At 39.9% G+C, this 26627-nt stretch overlaps 2 protein-coding genes across 2 annotated transcripts in view; one reads left to right on the forward strand and one right to left on the reverse strand.

Moving 5' to 3' along the window:
• Positions 1 to 349: 349 nt before the first annotated feature.
• Mtssb (mitochondrial single stranded DNA-binding protein) lies at positions 350 to 4328 on the forward strand. Its single transcript, XM_076811209.1, has 4 exons — positions 350 to 507; positions 595 to 679; positions 1319 to 1438; positions 2341 to 4328. Exons 1-4 carry the CDS (start codon positions 496 to 498, stop codon positions 2541 to 2543), a joined length of 420 nt encoding a protein of 139 aa, XP_076667324.1. The 5' UTR covers positions 350 to 495; the 3' UTR covers positions 2544 to 4328.
• Aop (ETS variant transcription factor anterior open) overlaps positions 2804 to 26627 on the reverse strand; it is a 35577-nt gene continuing 11753 nt past the window's right edge. Inside the window, exons 2-5 of the mRNA XM_076811193.1 lie at positions 11428 to 11673; positions 9749 to 10411; positions 8058 to 8307; positions 2804 to 5826 (exon numbers count right to left, since the gene is read on the reverse strand). Of these exons, the coding sequence (XP_076667308.1) occupies positions 5544 to 5826; positions 8058 to 8307; positions 9749 to 10411; positions 11428 to 11644 (1413 nt within the window). The 5' untranslated portion in view covers positions 11645 to 11673 and the 3' untranslated portion in view covers positions 2804 to 5543. The remainder of the gene's footprint in view (positions 5827 to 8057; positions 8308 to 9748; positions 10412 to 11427; positions 11674 to 26627) is intronic.

Genomic DNA, 26627 nt, shown 5'->3' on the forward strand with positions numbered 1-26627 from the left:
TAGTTCATTCAAATGCACGCGTTTCGCGAGCAGACCCCTTCAGGGCTCCACGGGCATCGAACCGCGCAGAAAATTCCCACGAAGCACAAGTTTCCCCAGGCGGCCGCGCAACAAATTTTTGGTGACAGCGGTGGGATTCTTCTGAAGATCAGGGGCAGCTAACCATCCTGAGAGTTGTTTCGCCGGCTCGTGAACGCGGAACCAGGAAGTCCTCGCGAGTGCAGCCCCTCCTTCCTGGGTTTCGGCACGGTTTCCCAGGAACGTGAATGAATATCGGAGGTGGGTGACTTCGGGCGGCCGTGCAGCAAATTTTCTCCCCCCAAGTTCACGTGCACTCGATTCCAAGCTTCCCTTCATCGAACCCCGCAGAAAATTCCCACGAGGCACAAGTTTCCCCCAGGCGGCTGCGCAACAGTAGCACGTGTAAATTTAGTTGCATACTTCCTCTAATATTTTTATAGATTAACAATTTAAATTGTTACCGATTAAACAAAAATGTTTCGACAAGTAAGTGTTGAGAAAGTAATATCGTATCATGTGAAGTTTGTTAAATCGTATTATTCACATGCTTAATACCGTGTCGTACCTTTTCAGGTTATACCGAAAATTATACAAAGCATTTCACCAGTTAGTAACATGCGAATGTGTACTACCCTTACAGATGCAAAATTAGAAAAGAGTAAGCAAATCATTTGTTCATTATTAGCATATTTTAGTAATTTTTGAAAATACAGTGACATAGAAATTGCATGTTACACGCATATATTCCATTTGGCCAAGAGGATAAATTTGTTCAAATTTTCAATGCACTTTAGAGACTGTTCTAAAAATATTTAATATTTAAAATTTTAACTATTCAAACGGAACACTATCTTAGTATTAAGTACAAGGGTTCCGGGGCCATTACTGGTTATTGTTATCAACTAATTCTTTAGAATAACTCTTGAATATTGGCATATACGTTTAATCAATTTAAATTAAATACTTTTCCCAAATTTAACAGTCGCACAAATGTACTTTCATAAGAACGCAGGCATTCCTGCAAATTTATCAATACATAATCAAGTTATTTAAAAATAATCCATCGTTGTGGTGATAGAACAAAGCTAATTAAAATGACCAATAGAATTGAATGAATTATCCATTTGTTCTTACGTGGAATTATTTTACTTGCGCTAAGAATTTTATATACAACTGCATGCAGTAATATACACACAAATATTATGCATTTATAAGTAAAGCTGTATACTAAAAGCTTGAATAATTTCACGAAAAGGACTGTTAAAATCTAATACTAACGGAAGTTGTTTGTTTGTAGCTATGAACCAGATTACTTTATTGGGAAGAACAGGAAATGAGCCGCAGCTAAGGGGTAACCAAGAACATCCTGTTGTTGTATTTTCCCTTGCCACACATAGTAATTACAAGTATATGAATGGTAAGTTATATCGATTAATTTTGCAATCGGGAGATCTGCCTATTTAAGTACTAGTATTAAAAAATTCGCAGTATGGCAAATATTAACCCTTTAGTGCCTGGCCCATCATATATGATACACTAAGAAAATACCCCCACGCTTTGCTTTGGGTCTAAGAGATATAAAGGATTCCATGAAAACATATTTCACCCCTTTTTACCACCCCCCTAGGGGTTGATTAGGGCACAATCCTGAAAAAAAAAAGATTTTTTCAACGTCTAAAATCAGGTTCCCCCCTTAAGGAGTCTGAGAAAATACATTTTACCCTTTTTCACCCCCTTGGGGACGGAATTTCGAAAGATCCTTCCTTAGTGGATACCTGCGCCATGAAAACATAGCTTCAAAATTTCACGTTCCTAGGTTAAACAGTTTGAGCTGGGCGCTGAAGAGTCAATCAGGACTTCTTCTTTTATATAATGATGATTCCCTTTTTTTACTGTTTCGCAGTTTGCACCAAATTAGTACATGTTTAGAGTATTCATTGAAGAAAGGTGGCCGTACCTGAACCCTGTATTAATTTGCTTTATGCATTTTAGTCTCCGAAAAAAAATTTAAAAAAAGTTTATATAAAAATATAAAAATTCAGACTATTTTTAACGATAAAAAGAAAACGGGGTATTTTTCCTTCAACGGAATCTAGATGCCGGGTGCTAAAGGGTTAATGATTATAACAGTTAGAAGAATGTCTTTGTTTCTATATTGTTCAGTTCATCAAGTTTTGTTTCCTAAGCGATACTATACTTTGCTTATGAGAAGTTTTAAACGTTTACTGAATTGTCAAACATAAATTCTATCGTACGCTTTGCTTTAGCTCTGTGAAGTTTACAGTTAGTGCAACATTTTGTAGACAGAAAAAATTGCAGGAGATTTCGTTCAACGAACAGAGTGGCATAGGATATGCATATTCAAACCGAACCTACGCGAGAGTGTCGTGACCCATTTGAAGAAGGGTCAGAGAGTGTTGGTGACTGGAAAGGTGAGCTACGGCGAATTTAAAGACGAGGAAGGTCAAACAAAATCTAGTACAGCCATAATCGCGGATAACGTTATATTTTTCCAAATGTAAGAAAGCTTTTTTGATTACTCTAGTTTTGTTACTTCGTTTCTTTTCTACTGAAATATTATTAAGAATAGTAAGTAAATAAAATCAATTACCAAAAATATATGCTTTTATTTTTAAATATTTCCTTGGCTTATTTAAGGATAACTTGCACGTTTTACTATTTTACGAACTAAGTATCTCCAGCTTCTCTTCATTAGTTTAATGTTCCTGTTTCCGTGGTGCGTTGCTACTTTTGAAAGGGTATAATAAATTGACGCCCGAGATTAGCTTAATAAGTAAATAAATCTCTATTTACACATTGCTCGTCCATCCGCAATGAGTTACACAATAAACGATCCGTATTTTCCTAACATTGTACAGGTTCCGTTTTATACAGGATTTTCAGAAATAAATGATATATGTATAAACTCTGTGAGTAAATCGAAAGGATGATAGTTTGTATGTGTTGGGAAATAAAAGGGTTCACGATAGAATCGATGCCCTCCGAAGTTCTACGATACGCGCGCGCGCGTGTGTGATGCATACACACATATACAGTATATTTCTAAAGATATGTGACAACACAAATTAAAATCGTAGTTGAGATCCGGACGTCGAGTTATCGCCCCTCGCAGTTTTCTACAGTCGGGAGTAGAACCTCTACGTGAATTCGCACCGAGTATTCATAATATATGAAAAGCAATGCACAAGTCTGTCGTTTTACTAATCAATAATTCCAAAGTATCCTAAAATCGTATTATAGATCAATAGTCGCGACACGGCAACGCAGAATAATCTTCGTTACGATCTGAATTTGTGTTGCTGCCTTTAAGAACACAATCTGCGTGTGTGTACTCTTTAATATATTTATAATTAATATAAATCCGTTCTCTCATGAAAATTATATACACAAAAACGAAGGTTTCTTTTATTCTATGTGTCTGCATTCTATTACGATAAAAACTTCACGGAGATCACAGTATACAAATAGCCAAATACAACTTTTTCCCATTTATAAATCTCTTTCTCTCTAAATACACCTTTCATTCTCACAGTTTTATACTTGTTCCTATCCCCCCTCTCTCTATCACTCGCCCACGCATGCGCAGCTCGCTCATTCGTACCAACGTCCTCGTACTTTCTTCCCCTATAATGTCTGTCTCTTCGAGCCTTATGCAAAAATACGATCTTAAGACCTGTTTCTAAACGTACACGCGCCTTCGGTCCCTAGTTATGTTTCTCTCTGTTTTTTTGTTCTTCTTTTCCTGTTGAAAGCCTAGGGTCCGTTGGCGAGGAATGTGAGCCACAGTCGCATCGACAACGAACGTAGAAATTTCGAATATAAATTTCTCTTTGATAGTAAAATATATATATAATATATATATAGAGATTTATTTTATACATAAATTTATATTCATATATATTTTTATATATATATATATATATATAACTCTGGCCCCGAATTCCATAAAACTCTTTCGTGTTTTTTTTTTGTCTAATAGAGTTCACTATACCCCGCTCTCTTTATAGTTCGTCAACTTATTTACAAGTACCTACGATTTAGGGATACGATCGATTCTTAACGCTCGTCTCGACAGTGTCAAAACGAAGGTCACACATTTTTTCTTCCGTACTTTGTTTCCCCTTTGCAAAACACTCGGACTAAACGCATACTTACAGGTAAATTACCGGCGATTAGATTGGCACAACTGAGTCGGTGCAACGGGAAACTTCTGACTCAAAGCTTTATCGAATCCAAATATTTACAGGATGTACCTCGTATCTTTCGTACAACGGAAGATCCCCCCCCCCAAAAAAAAGATCCAACTAAAATTGCCATTCGTTCGCTTATATTACATTAATTTCGTTTTGGACTTACGCAAAGACTTTTTAATAACAGCTTCTTCTCTTTCAAATAAAAAAAAAAAAACTCGATAAATTCAATCTCTAGTCATAAACTAAGCATATCTTGCCCCCGGGCGAATCCACCCTGGAGCTAAACTTTACATCACAGAACAACTTTGGAATAAAATACCTCGATCGTTTCCCGGTCACCGTTTTGTACGCTCGTCGATAACGTTCTAAAGAAGCTTTCCCTTTTTTTTTTGTTTAAAAGTAGTTCGTTGTAGAAGCGAAAAAACCGTTTCACACTCGTGCACGTGCCTTAAACACAAAGAATGGAGAGAAAAAAAAAGGAGAAAAAAAAAAAAGGATAAGAAAACAGACGGCGGAATATCCGCGAAAGTTCAGCTTCACCGAAGCGTCCTCCAGAATTGCAGCACGACGATTGGGCCTCCCCCCACCCCCGGGCGTCTCGCGACGAGGGTCCCCCGGGCGGCCAATCATCTTCTCACGATTCGAAGCGCGCGCGCGCGCGCGCGGTAATCGACGAACCCGCGCTCGTTGTGCTCGATCCCCTCGAGCCGATTCGGAGTCGGTAGAAAAAGTCGGGCGTCGTTCGAATGTTTGCGACGAAACGTCGAAACGGGATCGACGCGCACGGCCGAAATGGATCGGACGACCGTCGAATAAGAGGTTATTCGACAGGAAGCGGGTTGATTGGCCGTCGGTAAAGACGAGCGCAGGCCCGCTCCCGTTAGCTTCGAATCATCCTCCTCATTGATCGCACAGCTCGATCCGTCGTAACTTCCAGAATGTACTCGTCATCAGTCTTTTCTCGTCCTTCCGTCCTCGGGGTCAACCGATGGCTCAGCGGCTTCTAGTCTCCGGACCAATCCTCCCCGCGAGCGTGTCGCTCCTTGCCGCTCGGCGCGGCGGGGCGTCGAAGCGCTGGCGATTTCCTGTTTTTCCCCTAGAAATGTCCCTAGACGCGACTCCACGGAGGGCGACGCTGGATGAGACCCCGTTCGCGGGGTTTCTCCCCGCGGGAAGCAGGTTTCCTCGAATGTAGTTTCTAGGGACCGCGTCCGTCTCTAATCAATAGACAAGGACGCGCTGCGATAAAGAACCCGTCGACGCAGTCAGCGTTGGGAACGCGCGGTCGAATCAGCACTATGTCTCGCGTCACTTCCTCTCCTCCGCCTCTTGGTTGGTTTTGATGAGATTGTACGCGTGACTCCTGTACTTGGTGGGCGGGTCGTGAAGAGGTAGAGGTTGCTGCTGCTGCTGTTGCTGCTGGTCGCTGGCTGGTTGACTCATGCTGGACATCGAGAGGTCCGTCGGCATATCGATTTCCGGCTCGACGCCACTTCCTCCTTCTTCTTCCGGCTCCGACTTTATTCGCATTTGCTGACGCAGCAGAGATATGTTCTTTATGTTCTTCAGCTCTGTTGGGTTTCGAAGAAACCTGGGCAGAAAAAAAACCGTCCCGCTTTAAACCGAGTTCTTATTGTCGTGGGGTTGTGGATAGCTTTTGTTAAATTAGATGAACAAGATTCGAATGGGGTATTAATTTGGGGGAATTTAATATGGTAATAGAAATCAGTGCGCGATAAACAGATTTGGCGTGTAAAGGGAATGGGCGATTTGCAAGTTGCTGGATTAACTCCATTAACCCTCCTTCGGATTTTGCAACATTAATTCCATAGATGGTTTTGGAACCATCTGTGTTAGAAAAATATGTATAAAAAGAAAGGTGATTCTAAGTGAAATGACTTTTTATTTTACTATGATGTTTTTTGTATTTTTTTTTTTTTTAAATAAATATAGACGAATATTTGAAAGTATTGAAAGGCGAATTTGAAGGGAGAGCTACGAGATTCATGGCTGATGTGAAATAATGTTGAAGGATTAACTTTACTGGAAGCAGGCGATAGACACCTGCTACTTTCGAATGCTCTTTACATATATTTTTATTGCACCTTTCGCAGGTTTGAAAAATTCGTCTTTTCGTTGAACACGAATGACAATTAGGTATTATAAAAAAATTCCCGATTTTGCTTTTTTGGAAACGAAGGAAACTGTTGTCAGTTGCTTTGTAAATCTGCGAATGATCCTTCTGATAATCGGCTGCCTTCTTTCTGTTTCGTAACTGCTCGTTCTAGTTAGAAACTCCATAAGATAAGCAGAATTCATTAGAAAAGCCACTTCCGGGAGGAAGGTTCCGCGAGGGGCTGCATATCATGCAGCCGCAGGGGCCCCAAAAATCAAACGGCATTATTATTTCGTTTAATGTTGCATCTTACCGAATTGGTAAATGCGAATTAATTTTGCGTTGCAGTATTAGGAACTTGATGAGGTAATAGAGGATTACATAGATTGTCAAATAAATATTATGTCAACATACGTTAAAGCATAATCCGAAGAAGGGTTCAAAAGGACTATCAAACTAAAATGTTAATCCTTAAAGCTCTAGGCGTCGAGATAAACTCGGCATAGCGCAATCTGGAGTGCAAAGGTTTAATGAAGCTGTTGGCTGGTCTGTGTTTGCTTTCATGAAACTTTTAATTATATAAGTCTATGTGTACCTTTAACTGCCAAGAAATTCGCATTGCGTTATGTATAGTAAGCTCGACGTTAATGTATGCGCGCAATTGTTCCTCAAACGATTAAAGACACACAATCATGAAAATCGTGTCATTTTTAAGGGGGAAAGTACCACGTAAAACTTGATTTTCTTTTACACTGTTACTCTCAGAAATCTTAATATCATCTCCATTTTTTTTAAACTGGAGCTATGTGTTTTTATTATGCGCTTCTGATTGTGCACCTCAAAGTACAATTAACGGACAAAATAAAATGAACTTGTTTTTAATCACTCCCATAAATTATATGCACATAATCATAGTACACATGGTGTCTTATATTAAACCAGTTTCCACAAACGCCATCGAGATGACTAGAGACATATGTGCCGGTGATTATGAAAGTTGTGTAAGACAAAAAAAAATTGAGATTTTTTTTATTTTATGTTACATTGATTTATATTTCAATGTTATGAAAGAATTGTTGCAAAGTAGCCACCAAGAAAGCAATGCGTGATAGTAAGTAATTAGTGAGTTAGGAAATAATGAAATATTTGTTTATTATGTATGAACCTTAGATGTGGAACAAGAAAAGAAAGTAAGAAAGGAAACGCGATATATACTTAATTATGCTGAAAATCTGAGAAAAATTAGGAGAAATAGTGGTAAAGAATATATTACAAAAAATAGTAGAGCCTGTTACTGGCAAAGTATTTGACGATAAAAATTCCTTTGTTCGAAAAATATTTGAATTTATTAAGTTACGAAGATCGAAAAGCTACGTTTGAGCGCATTTGGAATTTTGGAGGCATTCAAAGGTTGAAAAAACCCAGTTGCTCATAAAATTGTACAACGACAGATAAGTTTCACATTAGAAGAAACATGTTGTTCGATAATGTAGAAATATTTTTTAATACGCCCTAATTCGCCTAAATATCTCGGAACAAAAAATACATGACTTACACCACTTTCATAATCACCGGCAACGTTCCTTCTACACCCTCGAATATGTTGCAGTTAAAGGTTCGATTACAACATCGAGACTTTGAAATCACGGATTCGACGTTCTGATTTCTTCGGACCAGAAGGAGGAAGAAAATAATTTTCATCTTACTGGTAACAATGCCGTTCCCCTTGGACCTTCCGTAGGATGTTGACGCGGTAGTAGTACCGAAGAGCTCTGCTCATTTTGTCGTAATTCATGGAAAGGTGATTCTTCTGGATGCCCCATAGCCTCGCCAATCCGGGAGGATCGACGATTTTGAACACTCCTGTTTCCCGGCTTTTCCACGCGATGTAGTGGGTGTACCGTTGCGAAGGGTCGTTCAGAAGTTGTTGAAGGAAATCCCACAGGAGTCTACCATCTGCAACGAGGAAGGAAGAAATGAGAATTTCGAAACAGACAGATTTCGTCGTCGACTTAAACAAATTAACACGACATGTTATTTTCTAGAATTAATTAGGAATTAATTTGGTATTGTACACGCGCGAAACGCAAAGTAATATTTTCCGCAACATATAAAATAATAGATTGACGAGAAATAATACACCGCGTGCAAATTGAATTTAGTGAAACAAAATGTTGCAACTAGTTGATCGCAGAAATACAGCAGGTCTGTATAAATCTGTAATTGCAAACACTTCCGCTGTTTTCCATATGCAGTAGAAATTCGAGGAGTCAAATGTTTAATTCACAGATCACGTAACAGGATAGCATCGCGTTTTTTGCGAGGCCACTTAAGTTTTTGTTTCAAACGGTATCTGTACCTTATTTCAGCGTAAAGAGAAAGGGCACGATCAGCCGAATTTAGCAGCGCTATAAGTTGTATAATTTTATCGAAAGATATGAAGATAAAGCACGCTTAATAGTTGCGATCCAGAGATAGAAAGCGGAAACATGTTTTCGCTCTCAAGCCAGGACCACTTGCAGTTGCGAGTATTGTAACGCGAAGAAGGTCCACCGATGAATCACCTGAAGCCGCGTTCCTACATGTGTAACGCGTTATGCGATCGGGGAACCTTTCTACTTTTCAAAAATGCTTCAAGCTTGCTTTATAGTGTAATCTAGAAAAAGCTAAATTCTCGATTTGTACAACTTGAGAGTTCTAATTCGAACTGGATAAATAACAAAGTCAAACTAAATAAATGAAAATAAATTCAGCCACGGTAGTTAAAGATCGGAGCCACCGACAGTTGGGGACACGCGGGAACGTATCATTATCATAATTACAGAAACACTTCCACGTTCGATACCAGTCCGAATTCCAGAGTGAAATATTGCGTGTTCCATTTGAAAAATCTCGACTCTCATTGTATCTCAATAAGATAGCAATACTAATACGAATATTAGAGGTGATAAAAAAACAACAAATAGGTTTCGACATGTTCCAGTCGCGTATGAATATCTAAGAAGATTGATTTAATATTATTCATTCTTCTTACTTGAGCAAAAACCTTAAGCGCCCGGCACTAAGGAATCTCCCCCAACCCTTTGCGATCCCAAGTCGATGGTCACTTGGCAACAAAGATTATAACAATTTATCAACGCGCTAATCGCCCTAGATATACTTCTCCGTAAGATCGTGGCTGTATTTTTACAGAGAATTAGATTAAAATCCAAGTGTGCAGTTTGGAAGTTTACCACGGGCATACCATAGATGGCAGCACTTGACCATACAAAGATGGCTAACATTCCTCTGCCTCGTGTTCACCTCGATGATTCACACCCTCGTTTATAAGCCTACTTTGCGCACAGCCCTTCGGGACCATGCTCCAGCTACTGTACGAATGTGAATGTACACTTACTCGTATTGGGCTCCGGCGAGTCGCTGGGGAAGAACTCCCTAGCAACGTTGGCGGGGTTGGACCTGAAAGCACCGGGCGTCAGAGGCATCATGGGCTGCGTGAGCGTAGGACTCGGTTGGTCCTTGACGCACACCTCGCTTAGCCTCTGCGCGGCAAGGGCGGTCGGCGTGGCTGGCGGACTCCCAGTGGCCGCTTGCTGGTTGTCCTCGTCCGAGTCGCTCTTGTAAACCTGACTCTGCGTCCCCTCCGTGTGGCCGGGTGAGCCTGCCTGGCTGTCCACCGACGGCGCCGGGGACAGCGTCACCGAATTCGCGGACATCAGCGAGGCCAAGTTCGCGGCGTACGGGTTCTCCGTCCAGGTAGGGGTCGGCGGATGGGAATGAGGGCTGAGGGGGTACGCGGATGGCCTGGTAGGGGTCACTGGGCTACTGGGGAGGCACCTCTGCAGCTGGTTAAAGTCCCTGGCTAGCATCGAGAGCACATTGTGCAACACATCGCCCGCGCCCGGGCACCTCTCCCCCAGGTCGGCCTTTGTCAACAGGCAAAGGGCCTTTCCGTTCATCTGGAACATGTCCATGTCGAATTGGGGCAGGTCGAATTCCCGCTCGGCCCATCGAAGGAACGTGGCCACATCCTCGCGGGACCACAACCGTGGGTCGGACGCTGTGGAACACATGTTTGCCATTATTTCTCACATCTCCTGTTTCCCCGACTCGCGCCCAACGCTCGGGGCCGCACGAGCAACGCGTATCCCCCGCGCGGTCTCGACGTGCCGCGGCTGGTAAACGGTCCACCAGCCGCGGCACATCCTGATTCGCTTCTACATCATTGTGCTCGTCGTCCATTGCGAGCCAAGGACGACTTCGACTTCCTGCGATCACAGTGGATGCTGGCGTACTCCCCAACCACTTATCGCGGGTAAAAGGAACTGACGGATGGGAACCATGATGTAACTCGACAATCTAATAGCGCGAAGATGTCCAAATTAAGCCCCGGGGCTTCAACTTAAAACTTACGAGGGAAGATCCCTAAGCCGGAGATTCAAAAAATTATAAAACTTTGGGGATATGCAGGGGACATATAGGTATGTATTATGGAATTTTCTTTTGCTGCCCAAATTCACTCTAAGGGGGTGAAATGGACCCCCGAGATCTTCTGTTATAACTCGCGAACTGTAAGAGATAGAAACAAAGTTTTCAGACCAAAGTTACTTCTTTTAATTAGGACTACCATTTGGTAACTTACAGTTCGCGAGTTATAACACAAAATCGGAAAATAACCGGATTTTCAGGAGTAAATTTCACCCCCTTAGAGTGCATTTGGGTACCAAAAGAAAATTGCGTAATACATACCTATATATCCTCTGCATATTCCCAAAGTTTCATAATTTTTTTAATCCCCGGCTTGGGGATCTTCCCTTGTTACGCACCTTCCCCTGCTCCAAGTACCTTAGTTATCAAGCGTACGAACGCTGGTTGGTCTGCGCTCTCTGTGCTCGTCACGCACAAACAAAATATGGCATGTAGAGGGGAAACATGCTGCTGAACTAATCTTTTAATATCCCACAGTTTTTATGACCCCGCTAAATCCCTTACGCGATACAAAAGATTTTATTCCCTTCGACGCAATTCAGGGAGTCGTGGACGGGGGCAGGGGGATGTAAATCGAACGAAACTTACCGAGACTCGCTGGTAGATGAGTCTTGAAGTCGAGAAAGGGGCTGGGCGGTGGGTGGGTGGGTGGGAAGTTCATGGCTGGACCGTATCGCCAGAGCAGCTCCGTGGGGCTGAAGGGCAAAGATATGCCTGGTGGTAACCGAGAGTCCATCCCCGTCATTCCACCCCCGGCCGAAACCGGTGGCAATTGCGGCAGCTGAATCGTTGGCACCAATTTCATAACACGTCTCACTTTCTATCCCCTCCTCTCTGAAATTAGAACAACGCAAAATTAAGGACTGCAGCCTTTACAACTTCATTCTTAATTATGGATATGGAGAAAATGATTGTTTAACCTCTTCGGATGGTATAGACGTACAGTGGCGCACGAAAGAAAGTTTACACCCTTTAAAATAGCATACATTTTTTTAGAATTGGTCCAAACAACTCGAGTTCTTTTTTTGAGAAGCTATAAGGAAAATCACTGATTTGGGGAATTTCGCGATTTTCTACCTTATTCTGCGATCTTCAAGCCTTTGTAACTCAGAGCAACGTTCTCCGATTTTGGTGAGATTTTCAGCATGTATACAACTTACTTAAATCTACCAACGAGATTTTTGAATTTTCATCAGAGGCTCAGAAAAAGGTGAAAAACGACCTTTACTATTTTTTTCGCTATTCCGACCGAGTGCATTTTTTTCAAAACGACTCACTTAGGAAACTAATCTTTCTAGCTTCTAAAAAAAAAAACTTAAGTCGTTTGGGCCAATTCTAAAAAAGTTTTGCGTTTTAAAGGGTAAAATGTAGAATAAATCTTTTTTATTCTTGTTAATTTCGAGGAAATTGATTTTGAGTTTCTTTAGGAACGCAGAATAAATAAATAAACTGTCGTGCAGAAATCAGTCGAAATTGTAGAAACGTTTTTTTTTAAATTTTGTATCGAATAGATAGAGATTTAATTTTTAGATATTTAGGTGCTGATCTATATGTTGCTTAAGGAATTTTACGAGTTTATACAAACAGTATGTAATGATTCAATTTATTCGTGAATGCTTTCACACATTCGTACTATTGCGAAGCAACGATGTCAATCGCCTTGTAGATTTTACCATTAGAAGAAACTCTTCTTCCCGGAGTGTCCCGCGTCCTTCTCTTCAAGATTCCAAAAATAACGGCGCCGCAGATGTTTAACATTTAAGTTTGACGAAAGATGAAGAAGAAAGGTCGCGGAACACGTTTGAAAACAGTACGTAATCGAATAGGCGCGCCGCGACGCGGCATGCCGGCTCAGGAAAGAGGAAAGATTATTAGCATAGACCGTGGAGGTATGAAAGAATGAAAGCCAGCAGGAAACGCGGATTTGCATAACTTATTTCCATCGACCTCCAGACTCTTTCCGTTCTTTCCTCTCTCCCTGCCGCCGCGGGAAAGTAATCTTTGAAACAGACAATTGTCCATTTTTCGAATAACCCCTGCTCCGATCGCAGAAAGTCTCCTCCGTCATCTGACTGAAAACTCTCAACAAAAAAATTCTCTGAAAACATTCAAAACGCACTTGCATATCTGCGCGTGAGTAGCGTTCAATTTTTAATATCCACGAAGTCATTAGTGAGTCGCGGTAATTACAGTGGCGTCCCAATGCACCGAGTTCTGCTTAAACAGATGTCCATTTAATTCGTGATCGTTTCCCAAGGAAGTTAGCATTAGGGCAAGTTCTCCCCTTTATTGAGTCGCGACCCCCTTTTATAATATTCCAATTACCTGCGAACCCCCTCCCCCTATATAAGGGAAGGTAAAGAAAGCATTAAAAATAAGTATTTCGGAATGTAATTCTAACTTAATATTATTTAATACATCCAATTGTCTTATTTAGTGCGATTTTTTCTTTTTTTTCATCAATGAAAACTCAGTGTTACATCATTAATAGAACATGGCAATGTATTTAAAGTAACCATATTAAAATAAATAAGCGCTAAGAATCGTCAACTAAAAATAACCGCGGCTACCCCCGGGGAACACTTCGGCACCCCCAAGTTGGGAATCACTGCATTAGGTCCTGTTCACGCGAGATACTTTTGTGGCTCATATCCTTCCACATCTTTTTCCACATTTTTTTTTTTAAATTAACCTTGTCTTTACCAAGGGGATGTATCATTCCTCGAGTTATTCACGTATTTTGGTTTCTCGAGGTTGCAGAATTTTCCTGCGTGTGTGGGTATGCAAATCCGTGGGTAGTTGGTTTAATCCGAGTTCCTGATGGTTCGATCCAGTTCGGGTGCCAGACACATCGGATTACCGAGGCTGGGGCTGTACGCTACTCCGCGAGGAGATGAATGTTTCAGCCGCGAGAGCTTCGACGGCTCGATGAATTGCTAATTATGTTGACACGCCTGCCTTTCGATTAACGTGGATAATCAAAGTGTGCTATCGCGAACGGGAGTGTGAGACGGAGGAAAAAGGCAGCTCGGAGAGGAGGAAAAAGGTAGAGATGTTGGCATGCGAAGGTCGATGTTCCGTTGTCTCGGCACCAGGAAATCCTCGTTGGGGAAGCGTACCACGTGTAGCCACGGTGTAACAGAGAAACAGAGACGGACTAATGACGGGAGAGACGCGTCGGACTGAGAGGGGCAGAGGCACTGATACCCGAGAAGAACTTGATTCTGTCCCTCTCTTCGAGCCGATTTTTAGCTTCAAATGTCGCGTAAAATTACTCTTACCAAGCTGTCAATTACGCGCAACCTTTGCAATATTCCTTCCATTTAAAACGATCATAGGTTTTTCCTTGCAAGGCCACGTTGCGCGAGAAGAACTGTAAGTTCACACAGTCATTGTCATTAATATTCAGTGCTCATAGTACAGCGCGAAGCACAGCAGATAACGATGATGACCACTTTGCCATTTTACGAACCCAATCAATTTCATTTCGACCGTAATGCTCATTTTGCATTCTTAACGCGTAATTCTAGGTGCGAATAATGAGAGAAGAAACGCGGGTTATTTTTGTTGCGTGAATGAGAGAATGGCAAATTCAAGGATAGAAATAATTGTACATTTTTTAATCGTCGATTTTTGGTGTTCTTTTATGCGTAATCTAATTGAGAATCGCGAAAGTAGTATTGAATTTTTCCTTGGTGAAGGGACGAATGTATTGATAGGGAGATGAATGTTCATAGGTTGAATTACAAATGTTTCAAGCATGGGAATAAGTTAACAAGAAATTTGAGGCAGGGTCGCAAGGAATGTAAGAAATATGCAATTATTATTTTTATTGATATTCTATGTTAATAGGGCTATACAAAATTTCATAAGAAACAATATAAAATGATAGAACTATTATATACAGGCTGTTTATAAAAATGTGCGACACTTTTTCGGGGACTATGGTTCTACTTACCAAAATTCTAAAAAAAAGTAGCTACACGCTGTGTTCAAGGGAAGATCCCGAAGCCGAAAATTCAAAAAATTCTGAAACCTTGTGAACATGTAGGGGATTTCCTCCTGATTACAACGCAATTTTTGTTTGCTGCCCAAATTCACTCGAAGGGGGTGAAATTAACCCCCGAAAATTCGGCTATTTTCCGACTTTGTGTTGTAACTCGCGAAATGTAAGAGATAGAAAAAAGTTTCAAGACAAAAGTTACTTCTTTTGATTAGATCTATCATTTGATAAAAAAAAATTATTTTACAGTTCACGAGGGTTGGATTTTCAGGGGTGAATTACATCCCCTTAGAGTGAATTTGGGCAGCAAACAAAAATTCCGTTGTAATCAGAAGAAAAATTCCCTAAATATTCACAAAGTTTCAGAATTTTTTGAATTTCCGGGTTCGGGATGTTCCCTCGTTAGTCTTGCAGTTGTAAGCATTTTTATATTTAGTAAAACACCAGCCGAGGCTGCACGTTAAAGGGCAGCCGACTGACAGGCGCGTTCGTCAGCTGGCCTAATTACTGCATTTTCATTTGCACCCTTTCCTTCTCGCCCTTAAAAAAAACAAAAGCGAACTGATAATATATCGATCCGCGGAAACACAGCTGGGCTTCGTTAAATGCCACTTTAATAGGCAATCCGGGGCCGTGTTTTATGGAATATAAAAACGCTTATAACTGCAAAACTAATAATAAACATTATCGAACATATGCACATAGCAACTTTTTTTTTTCTCATTTTGGTGAGTAGAACCGATCCTGAATAAAATGTCCCATATTCTTACAAACACCCTGTATAAAGAAGAAGAAAAAACGTGCTTAAACAGAAAGGCAACACTCGCTAAGCACAGTAGTTCCTAGTAGTTTATACTTCACAAGAAACGCGAAGAATATTAATTTTTATAATGCAGAACGTATGCACAGTTTTGTTTGAAACCTGTTTTGAAATGAACTGCTGCAATAAAGAGAAAGTTGCGTGCACATTTATGAACTAGAATAACCTTCGTATAACACAACAGAGTTAATCTCATTAATCCGTTAATATCGCGAAACAGATAATTCACAACGCAAAAGTATTCGAATATTAATAAGCGAAATTATATTTTCCTCTTACTCTGGGAAATTAAGAAATCCGCAGAGTGCAAGAGCAAGAAATTTTTCTAAAAAAAATCATTTCGCAATGCTTCGTTTATCCCGAAAGAAAATTCTACTCCAAAATCTCTTTGTCCGGGAAATTAGAAATTAATATCAAGGAATATTCCGCGGATTTAATTTCCACGGACATTGTTCCAATCGAACGTGTGCGTCGCGTTTAAAATATTCGAACATTTCCGCGGATACTGTTAAAAAGAAAAATGGAAAGAAGCCGGAAGAAAGGCACGCTGTGATTCTGTGGGGGGTGGATAATATTTCGGTGTTCCGATCGAGGACACAGGCGGCTGGAGTCGTCGAAAGAAAAGTGGAACGAAATCCAGTGGACGAAATGCGATCGATCGATCATCCAGAACGGACATTTCCGGCTTGGAGGTCGCGACGAGTCAACGAAAGGAGGAAGTCGTGCCGGAAGTCGTACTCAACGCAAGAAACCGCACGAATGATCCTCCTTCCAGCAAAAACTGCCTCTCGGGCCTTCCAGCAATTATTATCTACGTTTAGAATCCCTTCCACCGTGTTTACGTCGATCGCAAACGCCGTGACTTCAAACAAATTAATTCTGCGATAGCTGCACACTGTTGCAGGCCAGCTGATCAAATTCAAACCGATTTGCACTCGCCGGGGGGGGGAAATTAGAAACTTAGGGAATTTAGAAAACGAGAAAATTAGACGAAGAAAAAAAACAAACATGAAAATAGAAATTTATGTCTTTTATCAATTTCGCGCTGTTGTACATTTCAATTTGTACGATACAAACTTGTTGCGTTTTAATTGATATTGGTGGGTTTACTTCAATGGTAATCTAAGTATAAATAATGTAACTCCGGGTTAGAAAGGTTTATTCACAGATATTACAATCTGATAGAATTAAATTTCGAGCAAGGATAGCATTCATTTTTAATTCATCGAACAAGGGAAGATTTCCGAACCCGAAAATTCAGAAATGTAGGGGATTTCCTGCTGATTATAAGGCAATTTTTGTTTGCTGCCTAAATTCGGTAGGAGGGGGTGAAATTAACCCTTGAAAATTCGGCTATTTTCCGATTTTGCGTTATAACTCCCGAACTGTAAGAGATAGAAAAAAAGTTTCAAGACAAAAGTTACTTCTTTTAATTAGATCTATCCTTTAGTCAAAAAATTATTTCACAGTTCGCGAGTTATAGCACAAATTCGGAAAATAACCGGATTTTCAGGGGTTAATAATTACACCCCTTTAAAGTAAATTTGGGCAGCAAACAAAAATTGCTTTGTAATCAGGAGGAAATTCCCTAAATATTCACAAAGTTTCAGAATTTTTTAAAATTTAAATTTTTTAAATCATAAATAAAAAATTAAAATTTTTTAAATCCGCATTCGAGATATTCCCTTGTAAGAATTATTTGAAATGGTAATAAATGTCCTTTACCAATTTCGATTAATTTAAAAGTTGAACACTCTTATTACTGTCTTTATTTTCCCTGGTCTCGTGTGTGATTGCTATTCCAATAGGTCGATACGAGTATTTAATAACGGCAATGCATACGAATGAAAAAAATTAGGAAAAAAAGGCGCGCGGTTGGGGAACAACATTACTTGTACAGAAGGTAAAGAGAAACGGATACGGACGCATAAATTGAAACGAGAGACAGGAAACCGTAAATGTAAATCTAAACATAAACAGACAAGAAACGAGTGTTTTGCCCGATCTTCGTTTTCCTTAATGTGAGAGGTTCGTTATACCTTATTCATAGAGCGCTTACGCAACTAACAAGAGCTCACTCGACAAAGCTGCGATTTGGTCGGCATTACCTATCCCACGCGATCTGCACGATTCATTTCGCGGCAAGTGCATCTCGGCATTTCACCCGGCATATTTTTCGCCCAAGTACAGTGACTCGCATTAATATTCCGACACTTTTTAAAATCGCATAACTTTTTTAGAATTGGTTCAAACGACTTGAATTTTTTTGAGAAGCTAGAAGGATTAGTTTGCTAACTGACGCGTTTCGTCGTTTTGAAAAAAAAAAAATATATTTGGTTGGAATAGCGAAAAGAATAGTAAAGGTCGATTTTTTAAATTTTTTTGCGAGCTTGTAATGAAAATTCAAAAAACCCGTTTGTAGATTGCAGTAAGTTGTATACGTGCCTAAAATTTCATCAAAATCGGTTAACGTTGCTGCGAGCTACAAACGTTTAAAGATCGCAGAATGAGGTCGAGAATCGCTGATTTCGGGAATTTTTTATGATTTTGATGTGCGCGATCGTTTGCCCTGAGTAACGTTGGACGGAAGCAGTAGGTGTCTTTATTCGATGGAAAGATTTATTATTAGTATATAAATAATATTATAATATCTGTGCGATATCTGTACTTATAATTTACAATGCAGAATTGTAGGGTAAAGAACCCATTTACTGACAACTAACCAATTACTGTCACCTTAAGCTATTTTACTTAAAATAACGAATAAATAAACGTTGTAAAATCATGCACAAAAAAATTATGTAATTCAACCTATAATCTATACTATAAATTATATACTATAGTTTATTTATTCGTTATTTTATGTAAAATAGCTGAAGGTGACAGTAATTGTTTAGGTGTCAGTAATTGGGTCCTTTACCCTATTTGTAACAGATACGTAAAACTTCGAATCTGCACGTGAAACTGAACTTGGATTTAAGTTTTCAAGTGTGTAGTGTCTCAGGTGTCGCGGGAACTAATTGTAAGATTATTTATATTTTAAGAATTTGTATCTATATTTACAGTTGCGAGTGATCGTAATGAGTTTTTGGAATTTCGATGGAGAAGGAACATTTGTGTATCTGATAAAAAATATAGCTTAATCAGAAATATACTATTATTATGTTATTATTAGTTTATATTATTTTGTTCAGCTTTCTGAAGAACTTTTGGCATTAAGCATTATTCCTCGAAGAAATAATATATCTTAATACTGTGTTCTACGAATTGTTATCTTTTGCTTGAAAATTTTATTTTCTATCTAATCTAGAGAAAAAGTATCGTTGTGACATACATTCTGTGTAAGTTGGCTTATAATATTAAAAAGCTAACAGACGATTGAAAATGTGAATTCTTGGAGTGATGTCCAATTATTGTTGAAAGTTTATGCAGAAAATTGAATTAATGTTTCGCGAATACATTGTACGTCGAATAATGAAACGAACATTGCAGAGCACGTATAAAAGCTGTATAAACGATTGAAATATAAAATCGATTTTCGTTTATTAACTGCAATTGAGAATTTTGAATCGATAAGTAAAACTGGAACAATATTTAAAAAAAAAAGTACACGTGTACTTGTCTCGCGACTATAATGTACATATACAGTGTTTTATTAAATATTCATCGGTGTAAATTACAAAATATATAAATCAGGTAATAAAACATTGCGTAACAAACACAATATACATTGACTTAATATTTTGAAAAATAAAGGGGCCACTTTTGCTCAGCCTGACAGAAACGTCTATAATAAAAGTGTTAAAATACGTGCAAACACCATGAAGATAAAAGAATTTCCAACTGTGAAACAATTGAACAAATAAACATGTTTATGCATTGCGTCGCTTGCGTAGACACAAAGTTCTAGTAAGTTTCATAATGCTAAATGGAAGTCAAACAATCCCATACTGGGAATCTTCTTCGTCGACCACACGAAGACCTAGCATATATTTTAATGCATTTCCATTATAACAAATAATTTATATTAAAATACTAATTCCCTTTATTTTACTTCTGTTTTTCAATACCCTTCCCATCACACCCCATGTATTCGATACTAATTAAATTCAACATTAATTTAACCGATCTAAGAAATGAAAATTGCATTTTACCGATAAAAAGAGAAGAAAATGAAATCTCACATTAACAGTTTTTTTTTTCATTTTCATTGTAACAATTTATATTAAAATACTAATTCCCCTTTATTCTACTTCTATTTACAATGCCCGTTTCTTCGCGTTGCACGTATTCGACAGTAATTAAATTATTAATGCGATCTATGTGAAAAATGAAAATTACAGTTTCTTCGATTAAAAGGAAATGGAAAAGAAGGATCGGATGCATAAAAGTTAACGAGTCAAGTACGCTTTCATTCCCGCTGAAGTGGTGGAAGGCGGAAGATCCTTGAGGAGGATTTAAGATTTATCGTAGAGGGAAGAGTCAATTCTCTCTTCTTCCGGGTACACGGCTGCTTCCTCTCTCCTTCTCTCTTTCATTATCTTCCACGTGGTTTCGAGTATCTGTCCAGTTTCATTTGTGAGGCAATCTACTATTGATCCACCGATACCAAGGGATATCGCTGATAACGAGTTGATGTACTGCCATTACGGCTCGAATTATTGCCTGCTAATTGACCGACGCCAGCGAAAAAGTAATAACGGGGTACCTGGCTAATTTCAAGGAAGCCTTCTGCTACGTTTTTATTTTTAGGACAGTTTTAGTGCACACATCTAAACTGCCCCGAGTTTTTGCAAAGTCGACAGTTCGGTATTTGCGTTACCTAACATTTTCGAGCAATCCTTTACTTTTGCAACGACCGTGCGCAAAAATGGCAATGCGGAAACGTCTCGATCAATTAGCTTACTGTATCCTGCTTAATTTAACGAGATGGAGAGTTTAATTAGCGATCCGTGAACTGCTAGTGGCAAAAACACAAACAGAATATACAATTAATCTAATTTTATTGTCTAAAGTGCACTTTTAAGTTCGTCTCGCGACACATGCGCAGACTCCTATGAATATTATTTGACTACAAAAAACGATGGACGATTTTTAATTGAATCCATTGCGAAACAAATCAGGAAGTAACATTGTTCAGTATTAGAGATCAATAATGAGCATTCGTGAATAGGTTCCAAATGTAAGGACTGAAACATTTCATTACATTGAGCCAAATAAATCCGCACAAATTATACTTCTTTATTTAATTTTGTCTCTGTTTTTATTTAAGCGTATCTTTATACATACAGGGTACTTAATTCGGAAAGTAACGTGGACGTGTCTGAGATAGAAGTGTGAAAGGGCCCTAACGGTTCATAGATCCCCAAGTGATATAAAATAAATTTGAAGTAATTAGGATTCATTTTTCAAATATCTCATCCCAACTCCTTTCCCCGCGGAACTTATAGAGAATCGATTTTCACGAAAACCGAAGACATGTATTTAATTTATTTTTTAATTCAAAAGTAAGTATCCCCTTTTTTTAAGTTTCGCCAAATATGACTGGTATGATAGGAAAGGAAGTATTATATTAATCGCCTTTTTCATCACACCCTTAACAAGTAATTGAAAAACAAAATTCCTTTCGATTGCTCGAAAGGTGGTTGGAATTGGCCGGGAAAAATTGGACGCTTATCAGAGGAACGAAAACAGTAGCCACGAAGCGAAAGCGGGAAACAAAGTCTGTATCGGTCATTGAGCACGTCAATTTTCGTTATCGCTCGGCTTCTGCGTACAAAACGTGTTAAATGCAGACATAGGCCTTCGCGTCTGATGTGTTCTAAACGACGTCATCGAGATACGTTTGCCAATAATTCTATAACGATAAGAAACGTATTTCTGCACCATACGCGGCTCCAGCTGACAAATGCACATCCAACGTGCAGAATTTCGAGAACCTCTCCTTTCCACTGTAAATCTTTAATTATGCTAATCAACGAGGAAGGATGGACAGAGATATTGGTAAATTAATACTTAGGTAGGCATTGATATACAAAGTTTTATCCCATTTCATATCAAATACCAATTTCTTCAATTTTGTCTTAATTTAAACTCGAATATGATATATTAATCGTCAGACAATTATACTAATGTCGAAAATGTTTTTCACTGTTTTCACATAGAATGCACATAGTAATAATTAACCGAATTGCTTCGGCATAACATCTCCAGGTCTCAAACATTTGTTAACGAGCTATTGTTACTCAACAACAACTCCTGCCCGCCGGTATTGTTATAAAATGCGTCGGTCGCATTGTTACATAAGATTGTAATATCGAAACCTACGTAAACTCTCGTTTAAAGGATCATCCACGGTATAAATAGGGAATCTGTGTAATCGCAGACTTACGTGGCACATGCGCGATAGATCATTATGCAGTTGGAGCGTAACGTGAATTATAGAGGAGGTAAACAGAGTGCACCGAGATCGGAGAAAGTCTTCGCTCTTTGCGGCTCTGCACGTGTATATACGCAACCGTTATTATGTAATTTTTTTTCCACGCCGTCCCTTATCTTCAGCCACAAATACGAAATGCAGATGTGCTCGTTTCTTCCAAAACATCGGCACAACTGAGAAGAGAAAATAACCCCTTCGATCGAGCATTCGTTTAGTAACACGAGCGCAGAAGAGTATTTATTAATAGTGTCGAATGAAATTCAAAAGTATAATAAATCCGTGCGATAAGTTCATTTTACTCTGATAACGCCGACTGAATGGAAATAAAATTTTGAAATAATTCAGGCGATTATTATTAAGTGGTTCACCAGTTTACCACACCTAATAAGTAATAGCTTGAGGTGACGTCGAAGCGAAGTGTAATGGCGTCGTTTTAATGCCATCGACTGATAACCCAATGCCGCGGCCGCCTCGTAAACAAAAATTGCCAATATGCAAACACACTCTGTTCACACCATGCGTTTCTTACCGAAGCTGTTGCTCCCTTTGCAACTTCTTTTTCCCTTCAATTTACCGCCTCGTTGTCGGGAATTGTTTTATTGTTCCCTTCTCACGCTCACGAATTTGTTGAAGACAAGGTCAAGATCAATTTACAATCACATTTGCTTTCACGTCGAATAGAAAAATGATTAGAAAGAGTGACCCAAGAAATTGCCCCTTTTTGGGTCCCACGATTTTGGAACTGAATTTTGTGCCAAATGATAGCTTATGATGAGACATCAATCATGAAAAATTTTCAAGTTGAGGTGACAATTAGTTTCTGAGATATGAGAGGTGAAAGAAGTGAAAATTCATTAACAATAATTCAACCCTTACGCTTCGATGTATAAACTTTTATGTCATTCCGATAATTTAAATAATTATTTCCAGGAGTTTTGCTGACTGCTGTGTAGTTGGTGCGTTTTTAATATATCGTCCACAAGGTTGAATTGGCCATTTGATTTTTTTTTTCGTGAATTTTGAAAATCTAAGTTCAAATTCTTGATTAGCAGTCAGCAAAGCCCCTGGAAGTAATTGTTTAAATTATCGGAATGACATAAAAGTCTATACATCGAAGCGTATGGGCTGAATTATTGTTAATGAATTTTCACTTCTTTCACCTCTCATATCTCACAAAAAATTGTCACCTCAACTTGAAAATTTATCGGGATTGATGTCTCATCATAAGCTACCATTTGGCACAAAATTCAGTTCCAAAATCGTGGGACCAAAAAGGGGCTAAAAAGGGCCTCATTTTGGGATCACTCTTTCAGCTGTTCATTTAGCAGTCAGGGGTGCACAGGGAGCCGTTTTTAGCGCCTAGCTGCGAGCAACCCGTCTGCCCCGTTGCTAAGATTAGAATCGGTGAGGAGAACTGCAGTAGTGTGTATAGCTGGGTTCAAGTCATACCGAATGCACGTACACTACTGCAAGTCGCCTCACCGATTCTAACCTTAGCAACGGGACAGGCGGGTTGCTCGCAGCTAGGCGCTAAAAACGGCTCCCTGCGCACCTCTGATTTAGCTGCTCAGAAGTCTACAGAACAGTTAACTAAATTCGTTCGAATTTCTACTACTGATTGAAAACTCGATGTAAGCGACTGGAAACGAACTATGCGAAGTATAATAATTCCCCGAAGGCGGTATCATGTTTGCAAGTGCATTCGATCTTCCATTGAGATGGTAATAAGGCCCCAAGGTCCTTTTCACGCGAGATACCTACTTTCTTTTGTGCTTTGCTACTGGCACTTCGAACTTCGAATACATTCACACGTTTTCTGTTTTCTTGATCTGTTTTAAATAAGGGCTGTTCCTACCGAATAGTAAACCACAGAAGTGTCTCGTGTAAAAAGGCCCTAGGAGAACTAAAAACTATCTAAAAAAATTTTAATCCCTTAAGACTTCGAGATATTTATTTTAACCCTTTCAGACGGCGAAGACTTATTAATCCATTTTTTCTAAAGTGATATTAATAGGTAATCACTAATATAAGTAGCTAGATCCATGGGCCCGGTGAAAACGGGCCCCGTATCCGCCAGTCGTGGGTTGCCAGCAGCGAAGAGCGTAGGTACGTACATATTCGCCCCCTTGAATCACTGATACGACCGTAGCGGCCCGTTATGCGCGCAAAGTTTATGGAAAATGAGTAATTAGTGTAAGCCAGGTGTACAGGCGGTCTGATAAATAATTCTGAAACGGGAAATGCAGGCCTGACGATGAGAAGTCCGCAGAATTTCGATTCGCAATATTTTATCATCCAACCTACCTCAGAACCTCGACTCGCAATATTTTACCATTTATCGGCACTTGCAAAGAATTGCAGGAAAATACTGTCAAAGTAAAAATAACGAAACAAAGTTTTTCTGCCAAATCATGCTGACAAGCTTCGCAAAAGCGCAAACAAAAAGTCATACGTTTGAAGGGTATCTGCTATTTAACCGACTAATCCACCAGCCGCGATAGATGTAATGCGGCAAAGCACTTAGAATCGCATTTAAGTATCTCTCTCCGAGAACGCGACTAGGCCTACTTTCCCAGAAGGCTTATAACCGAAGAATAAACTTCCACTTTCAACGCTCAGTTACAACAATATCACTCTACCGGGGCTCTGGTTAAATTCGTCCCCGCGCTACGACAGTAAACTACCCAGTGACATGAATTGCAGGGAATTATTTTTATTACAGCTACCGCAGTAATCCGCGGCATTAAAGAAAACATTACAGCTGCAGATTATTTGGTTGTTACCAAATCTAGCTGACAATAAACAAGATAGGAACGCTTCTGAATTTAAAGTGCCTCGGGTAGCGTTTATCGCGTCGGATGGACGGCAGGGGCGGCAGGGGGCTGGCGGCGAGGGGGTTAAAGCCGCGCATTAGTTAATCACGAAGCCCCGCACACCACGGGGGCAACTTTGCGGTTCACCCGAAAGAATTCGATCCGGGTGTTAAGGGGAGGTTCTGGTCTAAATGTCGATTTTTTTTTTATTTCATTTTTCGAATGTTTGACCTTTTAGGAAAACGGGTTTGAAAGGATTTGTTGAAATTCGTAAAATTCCCGAAGTTATAGGCATTTGAGTCGCGGCAAATACATGGGTCACAACCGGCTACTCGGCGCTCACGTAAAACTTCAAATGCGTTTTTCTCGAAACAGTGTTCTCAAAACGGTGGGACCTGTATCTTCAAAAGTTATTATCCGATTCGACTGAAACTTGTTTTATTTTGAAGATTATTCTTTTGGCTAGGGGGGGGGGGGAACTAAAAAAAATTACAAAAAGTTGAAAATTTATAATTTTTAAAGGCGTTGAAAGGACGAAAAATACAGGGAAAAGTGATTTCAAACGTGAAGTGTCGTTATTTTCTAAAAAAAATGTAATTTTTGTAATTTTTTTTAGTCCCCCCCCCCCTAGAAAAAAGAATAATCTTCAAAATAAAAAAGGTTTCAGTCGAATCGGATAATAACTTTTAGAGATACAGGTCCCACCGATTTGGATCAATTTTTTGACGCCTTAACTTTAACGACTGCCCAGGGCTGTTTGCACTGATTAATTATAAAACAAAAAATATATTTCTATAACATAAGACATCCTTAATACAATGCAACAAGTCCCATTAAATTATATATAGTAGTTTTCCTTTAATTAATTCCTAAATATCACCTATTTTTTGGGGCTCTAGACCAGAACCTCCCCTTAATGGCTCGCGGGAGGGGCGCCTGCGGAAAAGAAGAAAAGCTGGGTTTCCGCGACCTTGAGTTGGTCGGTGAACCCGATGCTCGCGTGTCCGCTTACGTCACGCTCTCGCCAACTCACAAGGAAGTGCTTTCTCGTTCCTCTGGCGCGCGGAGAAAGAAAGAGAGGGCGAAGGAGAACCGGGCGCGACAGAGGGAGAGAGGAAGATACCGGGGCGCGATAGGAGCAGTCAGCGACGTTGCACACGACGGCGGGCGACGACCGACGTCTGTCGGTTGCTGCAACCCTTCCTCGCCGCCGGGGTTAGATAGCGGCCGGTTAACGCGTGAACCCTCCGGCGTTATCGCAATTTAAGTATAAGCATGGAAATTTTTTGCAACTCGACCGGCCGCTCGATAAGCGGATACGTGACCGTAAATGGGGCATGCGAGACGGATGTGACCCAGGAAATCTTTGCATTCGAGGCTCGTTCAAAATATCTTTCGTGCGCGCGTCATTTTCGCGATCTGTGTACACATTGATTCGCGCCCGTCAACTAACACTCCGAGCGGAAAATAACGGCGACAATTCCTGCGGTTATTATTGCGCCGATCGATTTCCAAGGATATTAGGTTGGTAACCTTCATGGGCTGCGAGAATTTATATTTCGGGGGATTTATCGAAGAATAGGAGCATGTCGGATAATCGATCGGTTGCTTCGGAAGAAACCGCGATGGAATTTTATTTATCCGCTGGGATGCTCGGGGGACAGTCAAATCGACACTTTGCTCTTTGACTTTGAACTGGCATTTTGTAGGCGT

Source organism: Andrena cerasifolii, chromosome 4 (genome assembly GCF_050908995.1).
Source record: "Andrena cerasifolii isolate SP2316 chromosome 4, iyAndCera1_principal, whole genome shotgun sequence".
Taxonomy (NCBI): Eukaryota; Metazoa; Arthropoda; class Insecta; order Hymenoptera; family Andrenidae; genus Andrena; species Andrena cerasifolii.

Bases quoted from the DNA above. Each gene is read 5' to 3' on its own strand.
- Mtssb (XM_076811209.1), top strand. The intron at 680-1,318 runs GTAAGCAAATCA...GTTTGTTTGTAG, and splicing joins AGATGCAAAATTAGAAAAGA to CTATGAACCAGATTACTTTA. The intron at 1,439-2,340 runs GTAAGTTATATC...AAAAAATTGCAG, and splicing joins TAATTACAAGTATATGAATG to GAGATTTCGTTCAACGAACA.